Source organism: Notamacropus eugenii, chromosome 5 (assembly GCF_028372415.1).
Source record: "Notamacropus eugenii isolate mMacEug1 chromosome 5, mMacEug1.pri_v2, whole genome shotgun sequence".
NCBI classification, from domain to species: Eukaryota; Metazoa; Chordata; class Mammalia; order Diprotodontia; family Macropodidae; genus Notamacropus; species Notamacropus eugenii.
In genome coordinates this window covers 72,308,587-72,328,471 of record NC_092876.1, presented here as the reverse complement: position 1 = coordinate 72,328,471, position 19,885 = coordinate 72,308,587, and the positions used below count along the sequence as shown (strand labels likewise).

Below are 19,885 nucleotides of genomic sequence, written 5' to 3'. Positions count from 1 at the left end.
ACTCTGTGCAAGGCCCTTAACTGCTGCCAGCCTCAGTTTCCTCAGTTGTAAAATGGCGATAAGAGCACTTGCCCTACAGAGTTGTTGTGTGGATCAAATGAGATTTGTAAAGTGCTTCGCACAGTCCCTGGCACATGTAATGGGCTATATAAATGCTTATTCCTTTTCCTGTGTATATTTTTAATCTTTTTTTCCTTCTTTTTTTTTGACAATGTTTTTTGGATAGAATTCCAGTAAATATGATTTGTCCTTTGTTAGGCTTTATGAATCTTAAGAGCTTGTAGATTGCTTTTTTAAAAGATTCTGTCCTAAGTACACCAGCAATGTGTCATTGTTCCTTTTTTTCCCCAACCTCCTCAATTTGCATATTTTAATTACTGAGGGTTAAAAAAACCTTCCTCATTATATTTTGTGGGCTTTTGTCCAATTAGCCTCTGAGTCAGCAGTTTATTGAGTCCCTCCCCTTCACAGAGCAGTGCCCTTAGGTGCTGAGGGGAGGGATTTCCTTCAGCCTTTACATCTTAATATGGGGGTGGGATCCCCCAGTGAAAATTACAGCTCTTAGGCATGGCCAGCAAAATTCTTGGCAGGGAAGGTGGGCAAAAATGAAAACATGTCCTTAGCAGTGTGGGGGGAGGTTGTTTAGGTTAGAGAAAAACCTCTTGAGGGAGTCGATGGCTTTTGTGTTGGACTTGATAGGAATGTTTGAAATGAACAAGTCTGGCAAAAGGCACAGAGTAGGGAGAGAATGTGGAGGCATCGGGGATAGCATGAACAAACGAAGGAGGCAGAGGATGTCTTCCTAGAGCCAAAGGAAACCCATGGTTTGGCTGGCCTGTGGTGTATTTGATGACTTAGGTGTGACAAGGTTGAATATATGTAGTGCCTGGAGTGGTGGGCATGGAGTTAGGAAGACTTAGCTCCAGCGTCAGGTACCTTATGAGCTGTGTGACTGTGGCCCTGGGCAAGTGACTTCAACTCTCTTAGCTCTCATTCCCTCAGTTTAGAAAATGAATGTGGTAATAGCAGCCACTTCCGGAGTTGTTGTGAGGATAAAATGAGGAAATATTTGTAAAGCAGCCTTTAAAGTGCCATATAAATGTCTGTAGTAGCTGTTTTTATCATATCATCACTGTCCATCGTACATGGGATTCTGTTTTGGGCATCTCAGGTCTAGTCTTCGACATTGTTTTTGTTTTTTTTTCTCTGTGTGTATTTATAAAAGTTTTTAATGATGTCTTTTTTCCCTTTTATTTTTACATCACTTTTTTCTCCCAGGATTCTTCCTCTTACAGAGAGACATTCTATATAATGAACAACATATTTTTTTTTAAAAATAAAAAAGTTCCATGTAGCTGATGAATGCATGGGAAAAGATCTTTTCCTAATGGGAATCTGTGCCATCTGACTTGTCGTGTACATGTGAGCACAAGTATTGCTGTTTAAAGCTTCTGATAAGGAAGACCCAGCTGATCCTTTTTCTGCCTTGTTCCCAGGTTCTTCGTGGAGGTGCCAGCCAACGCCCTTTGACCCCAAATCAGAACCAGCAAGGTCAGCAAACTGATCCCCTTGTGGCGGCGGCTGCAGTAAACTCTGCCCTTGCATTTGGGCAGGGCTTGGCTGCAGGGATGCCAGGTATGACTTTGTTTGCCTTCCTTCAGTAGGAACAAGAGAGAGCTCACTCACTCAGAGAAACTGGGCAGCAGGTGGTTTGTCCATTGAAATCATTGAACACTGGCTAGGATGACACACTTGCCCTCACTGAGACAATTCATTGATGAGAGCTCTTGATTGTACTCATTGGTTCTGAGCCAGTCTGAATTTCTTTTTGCTTTTTGTTGTTTGATCCTGGTGCTATCTTCATTTTTCTTTAACAATCTTCCATCAAAGAGTCAGGAGTTGTGGTTCATTTGAACTGTTTATGTCAATATGAGCATTCTTGTACAGACTCCATCCTAATACCAACTGTTTCATTCATGTGGATGCCCATAGGAGTGAATGAATGGTCTACTTTGATTTGGTAGACTCTTACCTTTCTTAACATCCCTCAGAATTGTTGGTAGAGGTATATACAGCACTTGAGAAACAGAGAATTGTGTGGGGAAGGTTGCCCCCCTCTGCTATATGCAGAATGATAATTTAAGGTGGTATCCTAGAAGTGAAAGACCATTGGATTGGGAGTCATGAAAAATGGCTTTCCATGTTTGAATGCTTCTCCACATTTGGTGGTCCAATCTTACTTGAAACAAGACAAAGCTCACTTACTGTTACAAGTGGTTACAGCACAGTATTCATTATTTTTCCCAAACTGGTGTCATTAGTAAATAGTCTTGTTGGGCCCAAGAGGTCCTTGCTTTTGTCTCATTATATTTCTAGATTAATCAGTTTTAGACAAGTTCTTTAATAGTCAGAAAACATTAATGACTTCCCCTCCATGACATTTTTTTCACATGTATGTGATCAATTTTTAACCTCAGCTCTTGATATAGTTAGTAAAAATATATGGATGAATAAACTTTTTTGGGGTTCAATACTGTATCTCAATAATTTTGTATGCTTAATTGTTCTAGATATGTGTATGTGTGAATGAGGGGGTATGTGTGTAGCACATTGCTGGTGCTCTCTCCATATTTAGGATTCATCTGTTGATTTCTCTACCTCTTCAGGGTATCCTGTCTTGGCACCAGCTGCTTATTATGACCAAACAGGGGCCCTCGTTGTCAATGCTGGGGCTCGAAATGGTCTGGGAGCTCCTGTCCGCCTCGTAGCCCCTGCCCCTGTCATCATCAGCTCCTCAGCAGCACAAGCAGGTGTGTTTCTTGTATCCACTCCATAGGCTGTATCTTGTGTCATTGCTTTAATAAAATGAAATGGCAGTGGAGGGGCTTGGCTCGTGTTTTTTCTTCAGATTGTTTAAAAATAGCCTATTTTATTCCTTCTGACTGTAAAGCACCATCCCCTTTGGCATTGTCTTCTTTTGGGTGAGATTCAAGGAGGCTCAGCAATTGCAGATGCCCTATTCGTACTCTTTAGTCAGAAAGTATTTAAGGTTATACTTAATATAGAAAGTTGGCTTATAGTATTAATGTTACGTGGTAATGTTTGTGGACAGGCAAGTTTTCTGTTTTTGCATAATCTTTTCAAATGCCGTGTCTTTGTAGGGTAAGGAAAGAGAGAGTTTCCATTTAGGCTTTTCTCTGTCAAAGTAAGCTCATTGTTACTGCTGTAATTCTCCAGCAGCATAATTGGGAGTATAGTACAGAGTAGGGTGCTGCTGTAAAGGGTCTGGTCTCTACGCTAACTTTGATTTGGGAGTTTTCTCCTCCTAAGTCTTTAAAAATGGAATGGCAACATTTTGCAGAGATAGGGAACCCAGGTATTGACTCTGTTTCATTGGTTCTCAGACAAGCAGTGGGATTTGGGCTCAAGAGTTACAATGGATCCAGGAAGGCATCTCATCCAACCTTTATTTGAATATGAATTTTGTCTGCAGAATTCTTGATAAGTAGTGCTCCAGCTTCTACTTGGAAACTTCTAATGACGGTGAATTCACTACTTTCTGAGAGAGCTCATTTTGCTTTTGAGCAGTTAAGTTTCTCCTTAATGAGCAGCAGGTTGCCTCTTTTTAACTTAAATCTACACCCATTTTTCCTTCTATCTGCTTGATTCAAGGAGAGTCTACAAGACTGAAAAGAGATGTGATATAAATGGATTTGGAAGACATTTTCCAAGAGTGCCGGATTTGGAGTCAGGGGGCTGAGATTTCACTTGTAGCTCTGGGACCTTGAGTCAGCGACTTCTCTCTGGGCTTCAGTTGCCCCATCTATTAAAAAGTGGTGTTGAATTAGATGACCTCTAAAGTCCCATTTGAGTTTTAAGTGTATGAGTCTGTTGTTGTTTTTGTGTTAGATTCTGTCCTGAAACAATGTAATCTCTTTATAATTGCTCTCAAAGAAAGAGAAAAGTAGTTCGGGAAGAAGACCCTAATCCACTGTTTGATTTTCTTCTTTGTAGCTGTTGCAGCCGCGGCAGCCTCTGCAAATGGTGCAGCTGGTGGTCTTGCGGGCACGACAAATGGACCATTCCGCCCATTAGGAACTCAGCAGCCTCAGCCCCAGCCCCAGCAACAGCCCAACAACAACTTGGCATCCAGCTCATTTTATGGCAACAACTCTCTGAGCAGCAACTCACAGAGTAGCTCGCTCTTTTCTCAGGGCTCTGCCCAGCCTGCCAACACTTCCCTGGGATTTGGGAGCAGCAGCTCTCTGGGAGCCACTCTGGGATCAGCCCTTGGCGGATTTGGAACTGCAGGTAGCAATCATGCTTGAGGTGCCTTTGCAGTCAGTATCATATTCTAGGCTTGATGGACCCCAGGCCATATCACATGAGCCTGTATGGACCAAAGTCACTGAGAGTCTGACACACTATGAAAAAAAGCCTAAGATACTCAGCCACTCACATTAAACAGGATGAATCTTCTTCCTCTGGTTACACAGATAGGACTTTATTCCAGGTTACCCGAACAAGTGGTACAGTGTATAGAGAGCGTCTGATTCGGAGCCAGGAAGTCCAAAATTCAAATCTAGCTTCAGACAGTTGCTAGTCAAGCATCCGTACTGGGCAAATCACTTCGCTCTCTCTAAGCCTCACTTTTCTTATCTGTAAAATGAGGAAAATACTAGTACCTACCGCACAGGGTCATGGTAGTGATTAAACAAATGAGATAACTTGTAATGCACTTTGCAAAGCTTGAATGATTATATAAATACCAGCTGCTGCTGCTACTACTACTAGTACTACCACTACTACTACCACCACCACCACCACTACTACCACCACCACCACCACCACCACCACCACCACCACCACCACTACTACTGCTGCTACTACTACTACTACTACTGCTACTGCTTCTACTACTACCACTACCACCACGATACTCTGTCACGCCCAATTAGTTGTTTTATTCTAGGTAGTAGATCACTTAGTTTGGTAAAAATTCATGGAACTTATTACAGGTATAGGAAAGAAGGTGCCTTTCTAAATAGTAGAAGGGAGTGAGGAAGACAGCTCCAAACTACCTCAGCAGCACATTATCTGGAAGGACCTTGATGGTGAAGATTGGTCCTTGGATTGTTATGTCAAAGGTGACAGGTTGCTTTTCTGGCAAATTGGAAGGAATGTTTACACTGAGGTACTCATAATGTTATGGAACTGGGAAAAATGTGAAGCAGGAGGATAACCAAGTAGGTGAGGTGTGTTGTGATCATTGGGAATGCCTGAGGAAGAGGGAGTTAGTTATGTCTGGGATAAAGTGATCAATTAAGTGACAAAGAGCCCATCATGTGATTGTGTAGGGATTGAAGAGCCTGCTTACCATTGCTGCGTTAGAGGGAAAATCCCCTGTTGTACGATGTTTTTTAATATTGCCCAGCCATCCTATGGAGCACAGCAGCCTTGCTGTTTAGAATCTACAGAAGGCCAAGCCAGGCCTTTCTCCTCTTCTGTGGTTTTTTTCTCTGTTGAGTCTATATTTGTCCATGAGGGTTTTCTCTTTCCACCATACAACATGGCCTGCTTGTAGGCAGCCTGTTTCATGGGAATATGGTGTTTGGAGCAGCCAGCTTGGTGTCAGCTCTACTTTCTCTTGGCATTCGGTACGACTCTTTATGCTGTCCCTGGTGACAGGTGGGCAGAGGGTGTAGAAGGGGAGGACCCAGATCAGGTATAATGTACCATGATGTAGAAGCATGTCATTGGCTTTGTTCTTAAAGCCCCAGGGCTGCTCTAATATACATTGTTTCAATTCTATTTTAGTGGCAAACTCAAATACTGGTAGTGGCTCCCGCCGAGACTCCCTGACTGGCAGCAGTGACCTATATAAGAGAACATCCAGCAGTTTGACCCCCATTGGACACAGTTTTTATAATGGCCTTGGCTTTTCTTCCTCTCCTGGACCTGTTGGAATGCCTCTCCCTAGTCAGGGGCCAGGGCATTCCCAGACACCACCTCCTTCTCTCTCTTCACATGGATCTTCTTCAAGTCTGAACCTGGGTAAGAGCTGTTATTAGCCCTGTCTTGTTCTCTTGCACATCTCAGAAATACTTTGCAGGTGCAATTAATAGCCACTTGATTCCATAAGAGGGTCAGCTCTATACCTGTAGACTTGGCCCTGTTGCTGCATACTTTGGGTTCCTAATTATTTCTAATTTGTATCTAGTATCAAAACTTGATACTGGAATTTATAGGTTTGGCAAGTGCATTAGTGGGAAATGATCTCCGTTATTCTTTAAGGCCTCACGTTGTCCAACACAGACGTCTCATCTGGCAACTTTATGGCTAGCAAATCTCAAAAGGAATCGGCAGGGCTGCAGTTGGAAGCCTGGTCTCCTTCCTTGATAAATATCTTTGCTTCTTCTGGCTCTTGCTGTACAAATGACTGAAAAGTACTTTGATGGCTCACAAGTTTGCTTTTAGCAAGGTGGCACAGTGAACAGGAGAGCGCTGGGCCTGGAGTCAGACAGACCTGACCTGAAGTCTGACCTCACACCCTTACCTTACATGTGACCTTGGGCACGTCACTCAGTTTCCTCAGCTGTAAGACCATGATAATAATGGCATCTACTTCCCAGGGTTGTAAGGATCAAATAAAATAGTATTTGTAAAGAGCTTAATGAATGCCTGGCACATAGTAGGTGCTTAATTCATGCTTGTTTCCTTCTTTGTGTGTTATCCCATTTCATAATAGGATAGTTGAATGAATGTGGGGGTGGTTCCTAAAACAAGGAATCATGAGGCCAAATGAACAAGACTTTCCAGTGTAAATCTAAGATTGAGTTAGGTTTAATATCTGTATTCATGACAGGCATAGTATGTATAGGATCAGAATGTATTTTCTCAGCAAATTTCTCAGTATGCAAGAAATAGAGGCTACTTTAGACTTAAAAGAAGTTTAGGACAAGTAAAAATGATAATAATAGCAGTTAGCATTTGTAAGTTCTTTAAGGACTTAAAAGTTTGGCAGAGAAATTTACACCATTTTTCCTTTTATCCTCACAATCACCCTGCATGGTAGATGCTGTTTGAGGTAAACAGGGTGAAGTGACTTGCCCAGGGACACACGGCTGGTAAGTATCTGAGGCCAAATTTGAACTCAGGTCTTCCCAAGTCCAGTCCAGCATCATATTGCTGCACCACCTAAGTTTCTTCAAATAGTTATATAAAATACCTTATCTCCTGTGAGACATTCTGATTCACATGGTGGAGTGTCAAGTTTTGGAACTAATTTTACTTAGAGCTGTGTGGGCATTCTGCTCCCTCTACTAGCACAGATAGCAACTCTTCATTGCTTTCTCATCCTGTGGGATTTGGGGTCATTTTCTTCTGTTCATCCTCTGTAGAGGAATTGCTTAACGTCCTGGAGTTCTTTCTTTCAGATTTTTAATATTACTACTGTAGCTCTCCCACAGCCCATCTGTTGTTCCTTGAATCCTCTGCGTGACTTGCTCACTTTCCATGTGTACATTTCTTTCCCACTAGTTCTGGTATGCAGATCATAATATGTTGCATCCACCTTTGAACCCACCATGTCTCTCTGTAATGTTCTTTGGGTCACCTTTTTTATTCTTCTGAGATCTTGGTGTTCTGTGATTCATAGCCATATGTCATCACTAGGAGATGATTGATGTTAAAAGAATGACCCCTGGCCTCAGGGAGCAAGTAGGGACCATGGAAAGTTCCATGCCACTCCTCTGTGCCTTCTGACCTTTTCTCCTCTTCGCTTCTGGGCTTGGATTGTTCATCTCCCTAGGCTGCCCCTAAGGTGGGCAGTGGGCATTTCATCACTTCCATTCAGGAGAGAGCTGCTCCCTGACCCAAACAGGAGGTGGGAAGGACAAGGACACTTCTCCCCTGACTCTGTCACCTTGGCGGGCAGCTGCCTCTATGGTCTCTTCACCCTCTTTGTGGGAGCTAAGCAGGGGACCATGGCACTGTGGGTGGGCTCAGTTGGCCAGGCCAGGGCACTCCCCCTTGTTTCTTCTTCCTGCATTGGATTCCATTTTTTCCTTCTTCTTTCGGCTTCCATCTTCCAAGCAGGGCATTATGGGAAATTGATTTTCTTTTGACTGCAGCTTGTATTCTTCACCTTCTCATATGAATGAGCCAGATGGCTACCAGATCTCATTATTCAATTTAGTTTCAGAATTAAAATTCATTGGTATATTTGGTGGCATTGTCAGTGACCAAGAGAAAGAAGCCCTTACTGAAGGAAAATTGGCAAGTATTAAAACTGAGTGTGACTGATTTCTGATTAGCTTTTCAGCCTTGACTCTGGCACGGTGGAAAGGGCGCTGGGCCAGCAGTTGAGACCTAGAGTCAAATCCTGTCTCTGACACTACCTTTGTAATCTTAGGTAACAAAATCAATTAACACATTTATTATATGCCTACCGTGTGCTGGGACTTGGGGATACAAAGAAATACACTCAATAGTTCCTCCCCTATAGAGGCTTATAGTCTACCTGAGGAAGACAACATATACATATAGAAGTATAAACAAAAAGTCAAGATAATTTTAAAGAAAAGTGAAATTTAACCTTTTCTTAACCTTTCTGGGACTCAGTTTTTGCTACTCTAAAATTCTGGGATTTTGCTGAGTATCCTCTAATGTCCTTTCCAACTCTAGTGATTAGTAGTAAATAATGCATGGCATTATAGCCATGAAAATAGACAAAAATGGCCACTTGAAGTCATTCCTTTTTGAATTTGCCTCCAAATGCAGCTGAACTGAAGCAATATGTATTGGTAGAATGAACACATCAAAAACCCAGCAGGGAGCTTGCAACAGCTTCACTCACACAAACAGTTCCAGTCTTCATTACACTAGCAAGTTAATAAAGTGGAGTTTCATTTTGGCAGAATAGAGGCTGACATGAGCATTTGTGAAAGTTGTTGCTTTGTTTTAGGGCTACCTTGGTCCTTATATTAAGAGAGAAAATATTATTTGAGTTTAGATTAGGTCTGTCTAGCATTTATTCCTTGCTTTCTTAGATTTCCCGTCTTAAAGCAAGTGGTTTGGTCTGATACCTTGAGTCAGAGCTGCGGACTTGAGAAGCTTATTTTCCTATTCTCCATTGCCCTCACATTGGTGATGGCATTAGGAGTGGAGAGACAGCTGCCTCACTTACAGTGTGTTAAAACTTCAGTTTCTTTTTAAAAAGTCTTCATCTCATGATGAAAAGTAGTATAAGAACACAAATCATGAACTTAGTTAACCTTTTCCAGTGACCTGAAAGCTTGATTATCACAATACCTAAAGGGGGGAGGTAAAGATCCACTTAGCTGTTTAGAGAAGCTTAATTGTTGGTGTATATATCAGTGGTATTTTTAATGACCACCATCCCCGAAAAAACCCAAACCGTATACCCTTTCTCATAGTTTTTAAAAGTGTGATTTGTGAAAGAAAAGATTTCTCTATATTATGGGATTACATTAAAGAATCTTTTTTAAAAAAAAATAAAGTTATGAAAGTTCAGAGAGAATCTATCCTGCATTTGTGTCTGGGTTTTGAGCATGGTCATTTGTTTTGGACCCCACTGCAGCTTGCCCAGGTACCTTATGAAAAGTTTGATGTGCGTAGTTCAAGCTGAACCACAAGTAAAACAGGTCACGAAAAGTGGAGCTCAGCAGTTGGAGATCACCAGGAATGAGGATGAATTTAAAAGACACGAGCTAAATATGAGAGTCTTAAGTGACCTTATGGTATTTTTTCCTACCCTGTGAAATCCTTGCAGTCCTTGTCATACCCTCCAAGTGAAACCAGAATCTATGGAGCAGAGTGCTGTCAAAATGGGGTTATTTAAACTGTTCTGTATCATAATTTATGAGTAATTGTGCCTCCCTCATGATATTATCATGATATCATCGACTGGAGTGGATTCGTTTATGGCACTTTGGGTCACTTTGACTGTTTTTCATCAGAAAAGCACCTCATGTATCATCCACCCTCCTCTGCCATCACATTTGAGCATCAGTGGAGAAAAACAAAGTTTTTACAGGGTAATATGGAGCCCCTTACGTCTCATGACAAGAAAGCCTTTTTATCTCATCTGTAGCTTTCTCTTTATCTCCCCTCTCCTCATAGTCCTCAGTCTGATTTAGTCCAAGGCTTTTTGCACCAATTGTCTTTCTCCTTGTTGTTGTTGAGTCAGGTACATGGTCACAGGGTCAGCAGTTTAGAATTGGAAGGGAAAGAGAGGCTGTCTGATAGAGTTCACATAATAGAGAAGAGAGCGATCATTTTCAGTTACTGGGTGCTAATGATTGACGTCCCATTAGTAACAGTTCAGCCATCAGTGATGAATGCATCCCGTTCTCAGTGAAGAGCAAGAACGTAGTCCCCTTCAGCTTGGAAAAATTGTGTAGTAAGAAGTGTAATTCAGTAGAAAAGCTAGAAAAGAGGCACAAGATCTGTTCGCTAGATTAGGTTTATTCCCTCAACAGAGAGTCTCATTCTCTGTGCTGTGACACCCCTACCTCACCTCCTTTTCCCTGACCCCCCTCTTAAGAGACATGTTGAGATGGTTCTTTCACTATTTCTGTTCTGGCCAATAGGAGGGCTCACCAATGGCAGTGGAAGATACATCTCTGCGGCTCCTGGAGCCGAAGCCAAGTACCGGAGCGCAAGCAGCGCGTCTAGCCTGTTTAGCCCCAGTAGTGCCCTCTTCCCTTCTTCACGCATTCGCTATGGCTTGTCAGATGTCATGCCCTCCGGCCGGAGCAGGCTTTTAGAGGACTTCCGTAATAACCGCTACCCCAACTTACAGCTGCGTGAGATTGCGGGGCACATCATGGAATTTTCCCAAGACCAGCATGGGTCCAGGTGAGGACTTCAGCATTTTAAATACTTGAAACTGAATATTCTGGACAGCTTTGGGTAACCTTATAAACTTATATCTTGTATACATAATAATATTGTCAAGGTGATTATCAAAACTGTACTGAAACTTTCCCACATTTACGTTGTAAATTCTTTCATTTGCTTGAGGTAGCTCCCTGCCAAGGATACTGCAAAGCTAATGAGAAGGAACTATCCTAGAAATGCTTTTTATTTTGGGTTACATTGCTTAAAAAACAGGGCAGTGCTTTCTCAATGAGGAAATAAGCCCTGGTGACTGAAGGTGTCTCTCAGTGACCAGAGTTTAATATAACTGAAGACAGGTCCAATAATAGACATGTGGCTGGTCCTGTAAATATCTGTAAAAACTTGGGTAGGCAGCCATGTTAGGGCACAGGTATTTTCAGGTGGTTACGGATAAAGCATCTTTCTAATTTCATTGTCTTCCCCCTTTCATCATTTTGTGTGTTAGTGAAGGGCGCAAGGGCAAGACCAATTTTAAAAGGATTAAATAACTTGTAGTAGCAAGTCTAGACTTCTCTTGTCCTTTCATCTTCCTTGTCCTTTGGTACCTCTGTGATGCCTGTGTTTGGCATTTCCTCCCTTGAGTCTCGGCTTGATCTGGCTCAGTAAGATAGAGCTTCTTAGAGAATTTTGTCTGCCTGTACTCAAGGGATTTTTTTTTTCTAGATATAATTCTTTGTAGTTCAGTCTTGGGGGAGATGTTTATGAATGCTCTGGTCTTATTTCCATGTGTGGAAAAGTCAGGACTTGTTTTCTTCAGCCTCAGGGACATGTATTTAAAAATGAATTATTATAGTGGCTCCTACTAATTCATCATCCTAATTGGCTTCTCCACTTTATGGTAACTTGTAACATCATGTGTGAGACCAAACATACATCCAGTGTGACCGGGCTCCGGAACAGTTCTGTAGGCTTGTTTTTGGAAGAAGTAAAGCAGTTCTGCAGTGGGTCAGGTGTGCGTGCGCCCTGCTTTGAGAAGTCTGAGAAAAACAAGCCCTGATGGGTTACATAATGATTATTCACTTTACAAAAACTTTTTTTTTTTTTACTTTGCAGAACATTTTTTTTTTTAATTCTCTTTAAAACTCTATCCCTGCCTAATATAATTCAATTATTACCTGGTTAATGACCCATCTCTTACATAATGTTTGCTAAGCCTAAATCTCCATGACGATCTCATTATATTCCTCCATTCATTTTCAGATTTATTCAGCTGAAGCTGGAGCGTGCCACACCTGCTGAACGCCAGCTTGTCTTCAATGAAATTCTACAAGCTGCTTACCAGCTAATGGTTGATGTCTTTGGAAACTATGTTATTCAGAAATTCTTTGAAGTAAGTCCTGGTCTCTCTTCTTAGTTGTGTTGGTTGTTTTAAGTCCTCTGATAGCAGGAATGATTTTCTAGGTAAACTTTTTCATGATACGTTCCATCTTGATTTACCTTTTGTTTCCCTTCCACACCTCCCATTAATGAGTTTGTTGCCAAAAGTTAGGTGTTTCTCTTTTGCACTGTTAAAATGCTCACATAGCTAACAGGCATACAGCTATCTTTTAAAAAATATTTTTAAATATGGCAGAGACTGCCTTTAGAAATGGGCACTAAATCATCATTTAAAATATTCTAAATCACTGATAGAGAAATACAAATTCAAACAGTTTTAGGGTACTGCTTCATACCCATCTGATTGGCTAACATGACAGGAAAAAATTGACATTCTGGGAGACTGTGGTAAAACCAGGTACACTAATGCACTGTTGGTGGAATTGGGAACCAATCCAACCATTCTGGAGAACAGTTTGGAAAAGAGCTATAAAACTGTGTGTACCTGTTGACCCAGCAATACCACTACTATACCACTATAATACCACTACCTAGGATATCAAAGAAAAAGGAAAAGAACCCATATATACAAATATATTTAGAGCAGCTCTTTCTGTGGTTAAGGAAAATTGAGGGGATGCCCATCAATTGGGGAATGACTGAATCTAATTATGGTATATAAATATAATGGAGTACTGTTGTGCTGTAAGAAATGATGAATGTGAGATGGTTTTAGGAAAACCTGGGAAGACTTGTTACAAACTGACACAAAGGAAGTAGAACCAGGAGACATATTTACACAGTAACAGCCATATTGTAAAGATAATCAACGGTGACATTAGTAAACCAACACAGTGACCTACCACAGTTCCAAAGAACTCATGATGTGAAATGCTGTTTACTGCTAGATAGAGAACTGGTGGACTCTTGAGTGCAGGTTGAAGTATATATTTTCCCTTTCTTTTTCCTTGGAACACCGCTAATATGAAAATTTTTGTGTGACTAAATATGTATTTCTTGCCTTCTTAATAGGTGAAGGATGATGTGCAGGGAGGGAAAGAATTTGGAACTGAAAATAAAATAAAAAAATGAAATGACCAAATGATCAGTGTGAAGAAAAAACCCCAAATGGGCACTAACAAGAGTCACTGTTCTAAAAGTGTTCTTTAGGCATTATTCTCATAAGTCCAGCTAAAGCCTTCTCCACAGGTTGAAGTATGTTTTGTTTTAAAAGAGTCCTAAGGATGCTGATTCCCTAACCTTTTTCAGAGGAACCAATTTGAGTATTTAATCAAGGTTTAATTCAGCAAGGGAGATTGATCCAACTTCTTTAAGTCTCAGTTTCCTTATCTGTAAAGTGAGGCTAACATTACTTTTAATAAAGAATGACATGGGTGTCCAGAGGGCTGTCCTGGTAGCCAGAAAGGAGATTCACTGTCTCTGAAACTTTGCAGTTCGGTTCAATGTGAAGTACTAATTGCTAGGAGTCGGGATGTCTGGTGTGGTCTTTCCGATGAGAAAATTAGGATAGAATGTAGTTTAAGGGAAGAGGTAAGTCCATGATAAAGTTTTTGCGCCAATAAATGGGACAAACAGATATTTTGGGACTGGAAAGCAGAGAGCTGTTGGGGTCGTCAGGGGTGATGCAGAATTCACCCATCTTCTGGTTGGTGGTTTTTTGTTCTACCCTTTATTTCATCGTAGGGCATATAGTCATCTCTTCCTAATTCATCCAGAGTATAATTTGTATTTCACTTCTGAGTGTTTTTAAAGGCTTATTTTAAATGGGTAGATGAGAAGGTTTGTATAGGTTGAGAGTACAAACCCATCAAGTATTTCATAAACCAAGAATTCACTGTCTTAGATAATTTACACCTAGTCATTGCCCTGTGCTCCTGGGTCCCACCGTCCTCCCACCCTCCCTCTGAATGGAGATTAGAGATCATTTCTCAGAATGTCCTTATGAGAAGGGCCTAGGCCAGCCTTCTCTTCCTTCCCCACCCTGCTTTATTCCTCTTGACTTCTCTGTCATGCCCCTCTCCAGTACCTCCTCCACCCCTTTATTCCCCTTGAGGGCAGGGACTACCTTTTGCCCTATTTGTAGTCCCCTCACTTTGCATGGTGCCTGGCACATGTAACCTACTGTATGATATTTAAATAAATATTGGTCTGATTACCTTCTTGAAACTAACAAAACTAGAAAAATAAGATCTAACGTAAGACAGTGTTGGAAAAGTACCGATCTCTGCCACTCTTGACCCTAATAATCTTTGAATAAATAGTTACGACCATTAAAGAGACTTATCCTTCTGAGTGTGTGGTCTAGTCGAAGTGTAGGAAATAACTGAGCTTCAATCTCAACTCTTGTGTTTAGTTAGCTGTATAGCTATGGGACATTCACCGAGTTTCTTCATTTGTAAAATGGAATTACTAATTACTAATACCTTTGGTAGAGAAGCAGCATGGCGGACCAGCTAGCAGGCCGTCTTTGGAGGAATGAGGGCTTCATCTTGACATGTGCTGACTTTGTGACCATTTGTAAGTCACTTCTCAGTTCCCCAAATCACTATCAAAAGTGATGGTTTACAGTTAAACTCCTTGGTACAAGGAGTTTCCACATTTGGAAGTCCTAGGAAATACTATAGAATCTACCTCATAGCTTGTAAGAGACCAGATGAAATAATGTACTGTAGACATGTAAGCCTTCTGGGGACAAGTAAATACCCACAGTGGTGATGGTGATTTCTTTGAAAATCATGGCAGTAATTAAACTCTTTGACTTAAAAGGCCATCATCCCTTTTAGTTTCTAGCCTCAATTAAACCAAAATTTTATTTATTTTAATAAAACTTAATTAAAAGGAGATGTAGTGATAAAAACCTAGTGAATGGATCTATAGGAAGTGTGGTGTTGTTTTCCCCCCCGTTTTTGTTTTTTTATTTTGAGCTTTGTTCCTCCAAGTAAATCAGGTTCTTGTGATTGCTTTCCAGTTTGGCAGCCTCGAACAGAAGCTGGCTTTGGCAGAAAGGATCCGTGGGCACGTCTTGTCCTTGGCTCTGCAGATGTACGGCTGTCGGGTCATCCAGAAAGCCCTTGAGTTTATTCCCCCAGACCAGCAGGTAATTGTAAGTTTCCACTTTAACTTTTTTCTTGATGTTTGATGTTCCTCTGTGTAATACATAATCAAGTGTGTGAATTAATCTCCTGTTTTCCTTCACACTTTTTCTTTTGTGTTTGTGGCTGTTGGCATTTGGCTTTTGTGCATGGCCAATGTGAACCCCAGAATGGTAAATTCCCAGTCCATAAAATATCTTCATTTAATAAGCTTTCCAGTTGCCAGCTCTTTGATCTCGTTCCTTTTCCTGCCTGGGTCTGGGTTTCCTTGTCTCGGAAATGTGAGGATTGGACCAGATGGCCTCTGAGGACTATTCCAGTTCTAGATCTGTGAGCTGGAAATCAGCATAAATCCGTTCATCATAACAGATGGTTTTATTAATTGGCAGTTACTTTTAACTAGTAGAATTTCAGGAGATTTTCACAATATCCTTCTAATATTGCGCTATCCTTAATCCTAAGCATCTGAGCTTGCACATATAATGTCTTAAATTTCAGTTCAATTTAGTAAGCATTTATTAACAACATTAACTACTTAGGCATAAGGAGCTACGCTGGTTGCTGAGACTGTAAAACCAAAAATGACATTTGGTCTTTATCCTTCACTCTCAGCTTCCCCTAGTTTCAGAACTCATTACAATTTTCTGTGTATACTTAATAGTTTTGTTTTTTGAGACAATCTGTTTAATCCCTCTATCGTGTCCGATAAAGGTATGAGATTTTACCTGGTTTCCAGGTTTTCCATTGGATAGTTGATCTTTTTTAACCCATTAGATGTTTTTTGTTCATCTCATATTCACTCTGATCTCTTCGTTTTTGGTTTTGTACTTTTATCTTAACCAAGCCAAAGCCCTTCCCAAACACTGTCCTGCTTGAAGTTGCCTTGAAGGGAATTCTAGTGGAGTCATCTTAAAGATGCAGTTCAAGGGTGACATATTTCTGATCCCTCCACTTCCAGCCTTCTCCACCCCTTAGCACATTTCTCTAAAGAGGCTTCACTTTTGTTTTTTTCTACCTTCTGTGCCTTTTTTGTAACGTGCACTACAGTTCTGACTACCTCCCTCTGATTTACTTCCAGAAGAGATGCTGCTTCTGCACTGATGTGTTGTTGTGTCAGGAAGCCTTCTAGGACATCTCAACTTTTTACTGCTCTGGCCCTGGTCTTAATGGTAGTTCTTCCGTCAGAGCATCTTACAGTGATTTTCACCTTTCTTGTTCCCACGAAGGAATGGGTCAGGCCCATTAAAGGAGAAATTGAATGACATTTACTGCTTTTAAGCTAGAGTGGTGGGGAGAGAAGCATCTAGATTGGACTTGGAGTCAGAAGACTGAGGTTTGAGCCCCTTCATTACTGTCAGTTAGCTATAAAACTCCTGGCAAGTTTTTTCCCTGGCTGGGCCTCTGTCTTCTCATCTGTATAATAGGATTAATCATTAATACTTAAACTGTCATATTATCACATTAGATGACAGCACTTTAGCTTGTAAAGCATTCCATCACTGCACTTCTGTTGCTGATTTTTTGTGACTGATTTGCGTTGTCATAACTTCTTGTGTTCATTGTTGGATACCGCTGTTTATTGGTGTGTGTCTGTGTTAAGACATTACGTAGGTATTTTCCAGCTGTGATTCTGGTGGTGCTTTCTTTCTCTTTCTCTCCAATAGAATGAGATGGTACGGGAGTTAGATGGCCATGTCCTGAAATGTGTGAAAGACCAGAATGGCAATCATGTGGTTCAGAAGTGTATCGAATGTGTGCAGCCTCAGTCCCTGCAGTTCATCATTGATGCATTTAAGGGACAGGTAAGTAACAGAAGAGAAATCAGCTACACTCTGTGGCTCATTGTGATTTTTGTTATACTTGAGGTAGAATGTGGGAATTCCAACAAAACATTTTAAATTTTAACATGCTTCAAAGCATGGTACATTGCAGCCTTCTAATGTGTGGTGAAGTGGATTGTATGCTGGGCCTAGTCAGGAGGACCTGAATTCAGATCCTGCCTCAGATACCAGCTGTGTGACCTGAGGCAGGTTATTTTTTAACCTCTTGCCTGCCTCAGTTTCCTTGAGTCTAAGATGAGGATAATAATAGAATTTACTGTGCAGGCTTGTGAGGATTAGATGAAACAAAGTGCTTAGCGCAGCGCCTGGCATGGAGTAATTGCTATATAAATCTTAGCAGTTGTTCATTCCTCTTCTTACTGCAGTGACCTCGTGGTTAACTAGAAATTACTTTTCCAGACAAATATGACTTTGTATTATTCATGTTTTAAAAGTAGCAATTTGAAATTATACCTGTACACCATAGAAAAGGTTTCTGGATGTTGTTTTGTAGCAGCATGCTCCTGACATCCTTCTGGGCTTCCTGGTTACCCTTGCCTCCCAAATCCCTGAGAAAGGGAGGGGTCTGCCAGCCCCATGGACCCTGCCCCTCTTTGGTCTTCAGCTCAGCTCGAAGCAACAGGATTGCATGGGCCTTCTGACATCCTCCCTCCTCTAGCAGTGAGACAAGTAATTGTCATAGTGACTCTTCAAGGTTTGAAGTCCAGAATACCGCTGTGGAGCAGGACCTGGGCCATACTTTAACTGAAACTTAAGGATGCTCTGACTCCCCTACCCAAAGAGAATGGCTTGTTACAAGTGCAGCTGTGCATTTTCATCGTCAGAGTAGGTGGCCTGGTGCCACACTTGAGAAGTTCTCTGGCCTGGCCATGGATTTTGCCGAGCTTGTTGCCCAGTTGAAACTCATATTTGACCCATAGTCTTAGAAGCTCCACTTTGTGCCAAAGTAGTTCTTCCCCCTCTCCCCCAATTCCCTGCCTCTGAGCAAACTACCTTCTCCAGGCTTTGCCCTGGTCAACAAGTAACCAAGCACTCTTTGCTCACAAATTTCAAGGGCCTTTGTTAAGTGTGCTTGGAGGCTTTTGCTGTCTCATTTTATATGGAAATTACCAATGAAGACACCTGCTGGTTCTCACCAAATTAGAGTTCCTTTGTTGAGTATAATAGCAGCTTCTGCATGCTGGCACAGATTTCTGATGGAGCAGGTTGCGTCTGCTGTATCAGTTGATAGACTTTGTAACAGCTAGCCTAGGAAGAGCTATCAAGAACAGAGCTGATGGTTACCCTCTTAGGGTTTATTAAATATAGCTTCGAACTTGAGACCTTCCTCAGATGACAGAAGTTCACTTATCCCTTTCCCAATCTCATGTCTCACCTCTAAAGTAACCTCGGTTCAGGAGGTGGCAGAGTGATAGCCCAAATATAGGAGGAATGGATCCAAGTTCTTATGGAGCCCACATACTTATGCTGTAGGTTTCTCAATCCCTTCTTAGCAGCCCAAGCAAGGGCCTAAAGGTGCAAGGTCTCAAGGATATATGAGGATACTGTGGTGAAGAGAGCTGGCTGCAAGAAAAGTCAAATTCTTTCCTCAATTCCCACCCAAATGCAAAGCCACTCTCTTCGTTTCTCCTCTTCAGCCTGGAATTGTTAGGAGATCATTTACTTCCTCAGGATGCTCTGTTACATGCAGGTTCCTCCAAATTCTTGGATGTGGTCAAAGGGGACACACATGTCTATATTTCCAAACTTGTCATAGTGGTCACTGATGATGGCTAAGTCTTGGGACTGGGAGAACATCACCCACTCATCCATATTTTTACTTGTCTGGAGAGCAAATTGTTTCACAGAATAACTTGGGCAATTCTTTAGATGATACAGTGGATTGAGTACTGGGCCTCGAGTCAGGAAAAATCCCCTTCCTGAGTTCAGATCCGGCCTCAGACGCTTACCTGCTGTGTGGGCAGGTCACCTAGCCTTGTTTGCCTCATTTTCTTCACCTGTAAAATGAGCTGGAGAAGGAAATGACAAACCACTCTGGGGTCTTTGTCAAATGGGATCACAAAGAGTTAGACACGACTGAAAATGATAAACAATAGCAAAATAAGATATCTCAGTCAAATACCCCTGGGCTGTTTGCATTCACCATGTTTTCCTCTTGTCCCTGGTTTTTTGTGTGCTTACTGTCCCTGACTCTGTACGTGTCTCCAGTATTGGTCAGTGGACAGGATGAATCCCTGGGGAATGAAATTCACAACTCCTTTACACTGTCAGGTTGTTTCTAGAACGTGATAGGGAAGAAGGATGGTGTGCTAGGAGGAGATCATACCAGTGAACCAGTCTGTATCTTTGTGTCCCAGAAGTTTAAGGCCATCTTTGACATCCCACAGGTCTCTGGCTCTAGGTGTTCAGTCACCTTTATGGAAGAAGGAATGATTTCCACTGCTGGGTATTTTCTGGGTAATCAAGGTAGCAGCACCCTGAGGGACATCTGCTGCACAGCGGACAAGGGGACCTCTAGCTGGGGGTGGAATATTAAATCAGCCAAAAGAATGAGGCCAATTGACATAAATCTGTAGAGTTCTTTGGGGAGTAGGGAGGAATGAAGGGCATTGGTTTTGAAGTCAGGGAGCTAGGAAGGCTCTCGGGTCCTGTCTCACATACTATGGGCTATGTGAGCTCAGAGACATCACA

The 19,885-nt window shown here is 41.7% G+C and overlaps 1 protein-coding gene and 1 non-coding gene across 22 annotated transcripts in view; both read left to right on the top strand.

The window, feature by feature from the left end:
* Nucleotides 1–19,885, top strand: part of PUM1 (pumilio RNA binding family member 1) — a 168,736-nt gene that overhangs the window by 127,859 nt on the left and 20,992 nt on the right. For 14 of the 21 annotated variants that reach the window (XM_072609640.1, XM_072609639.1, XM_072609636.1 and 11 more), the window contains 8 exons: nt 1,497–1,635; nt 2,667–2,810; nt 4,015–4,311; nt 5,818–6,054; nt 10,614–10,881; nt 12,124–12,253; nt 15,230–15,364; nt 17,018–17,155. In XM_072609640.1, coding sequence (XP_072465741.1) covers nt 1,497–1,635; nt 2,667–2,810; nt 4,015–4,311; nt 5,818–6,054; nt 10,614–10,881; nt 12,124–12,253; nt 15,230–15,364; nt 17,018–17,155 — 1,488 coding nt within the window. The remainder of the gene's footprint in view (nt 1–1,496; nt 1,636–2,666; nt 2,811–4,014; nt 4,312–5,817; nt 6,055–10,613; nt 10,882–12,123; nt 12,254–15,229; nt 15,365–17,017; nt 17,156–19,885) is intronic. The other 7 variants (XM_072609641.1, XM_072609638.1, XM_072609652.1 and 4 more) reach the window with 3 other exon arrangements.
* LOC140509378 (small nucleolar RNA SNORD103/SNORD85) lies at nt 1,734–1,816 on the top strand. Its single transcript, XR_011968703.1, has one exon. It is a non-coding gene; the product is annotated as a small nucleolar RNA SNORD103/SNORD85 (small nucleolar RNA).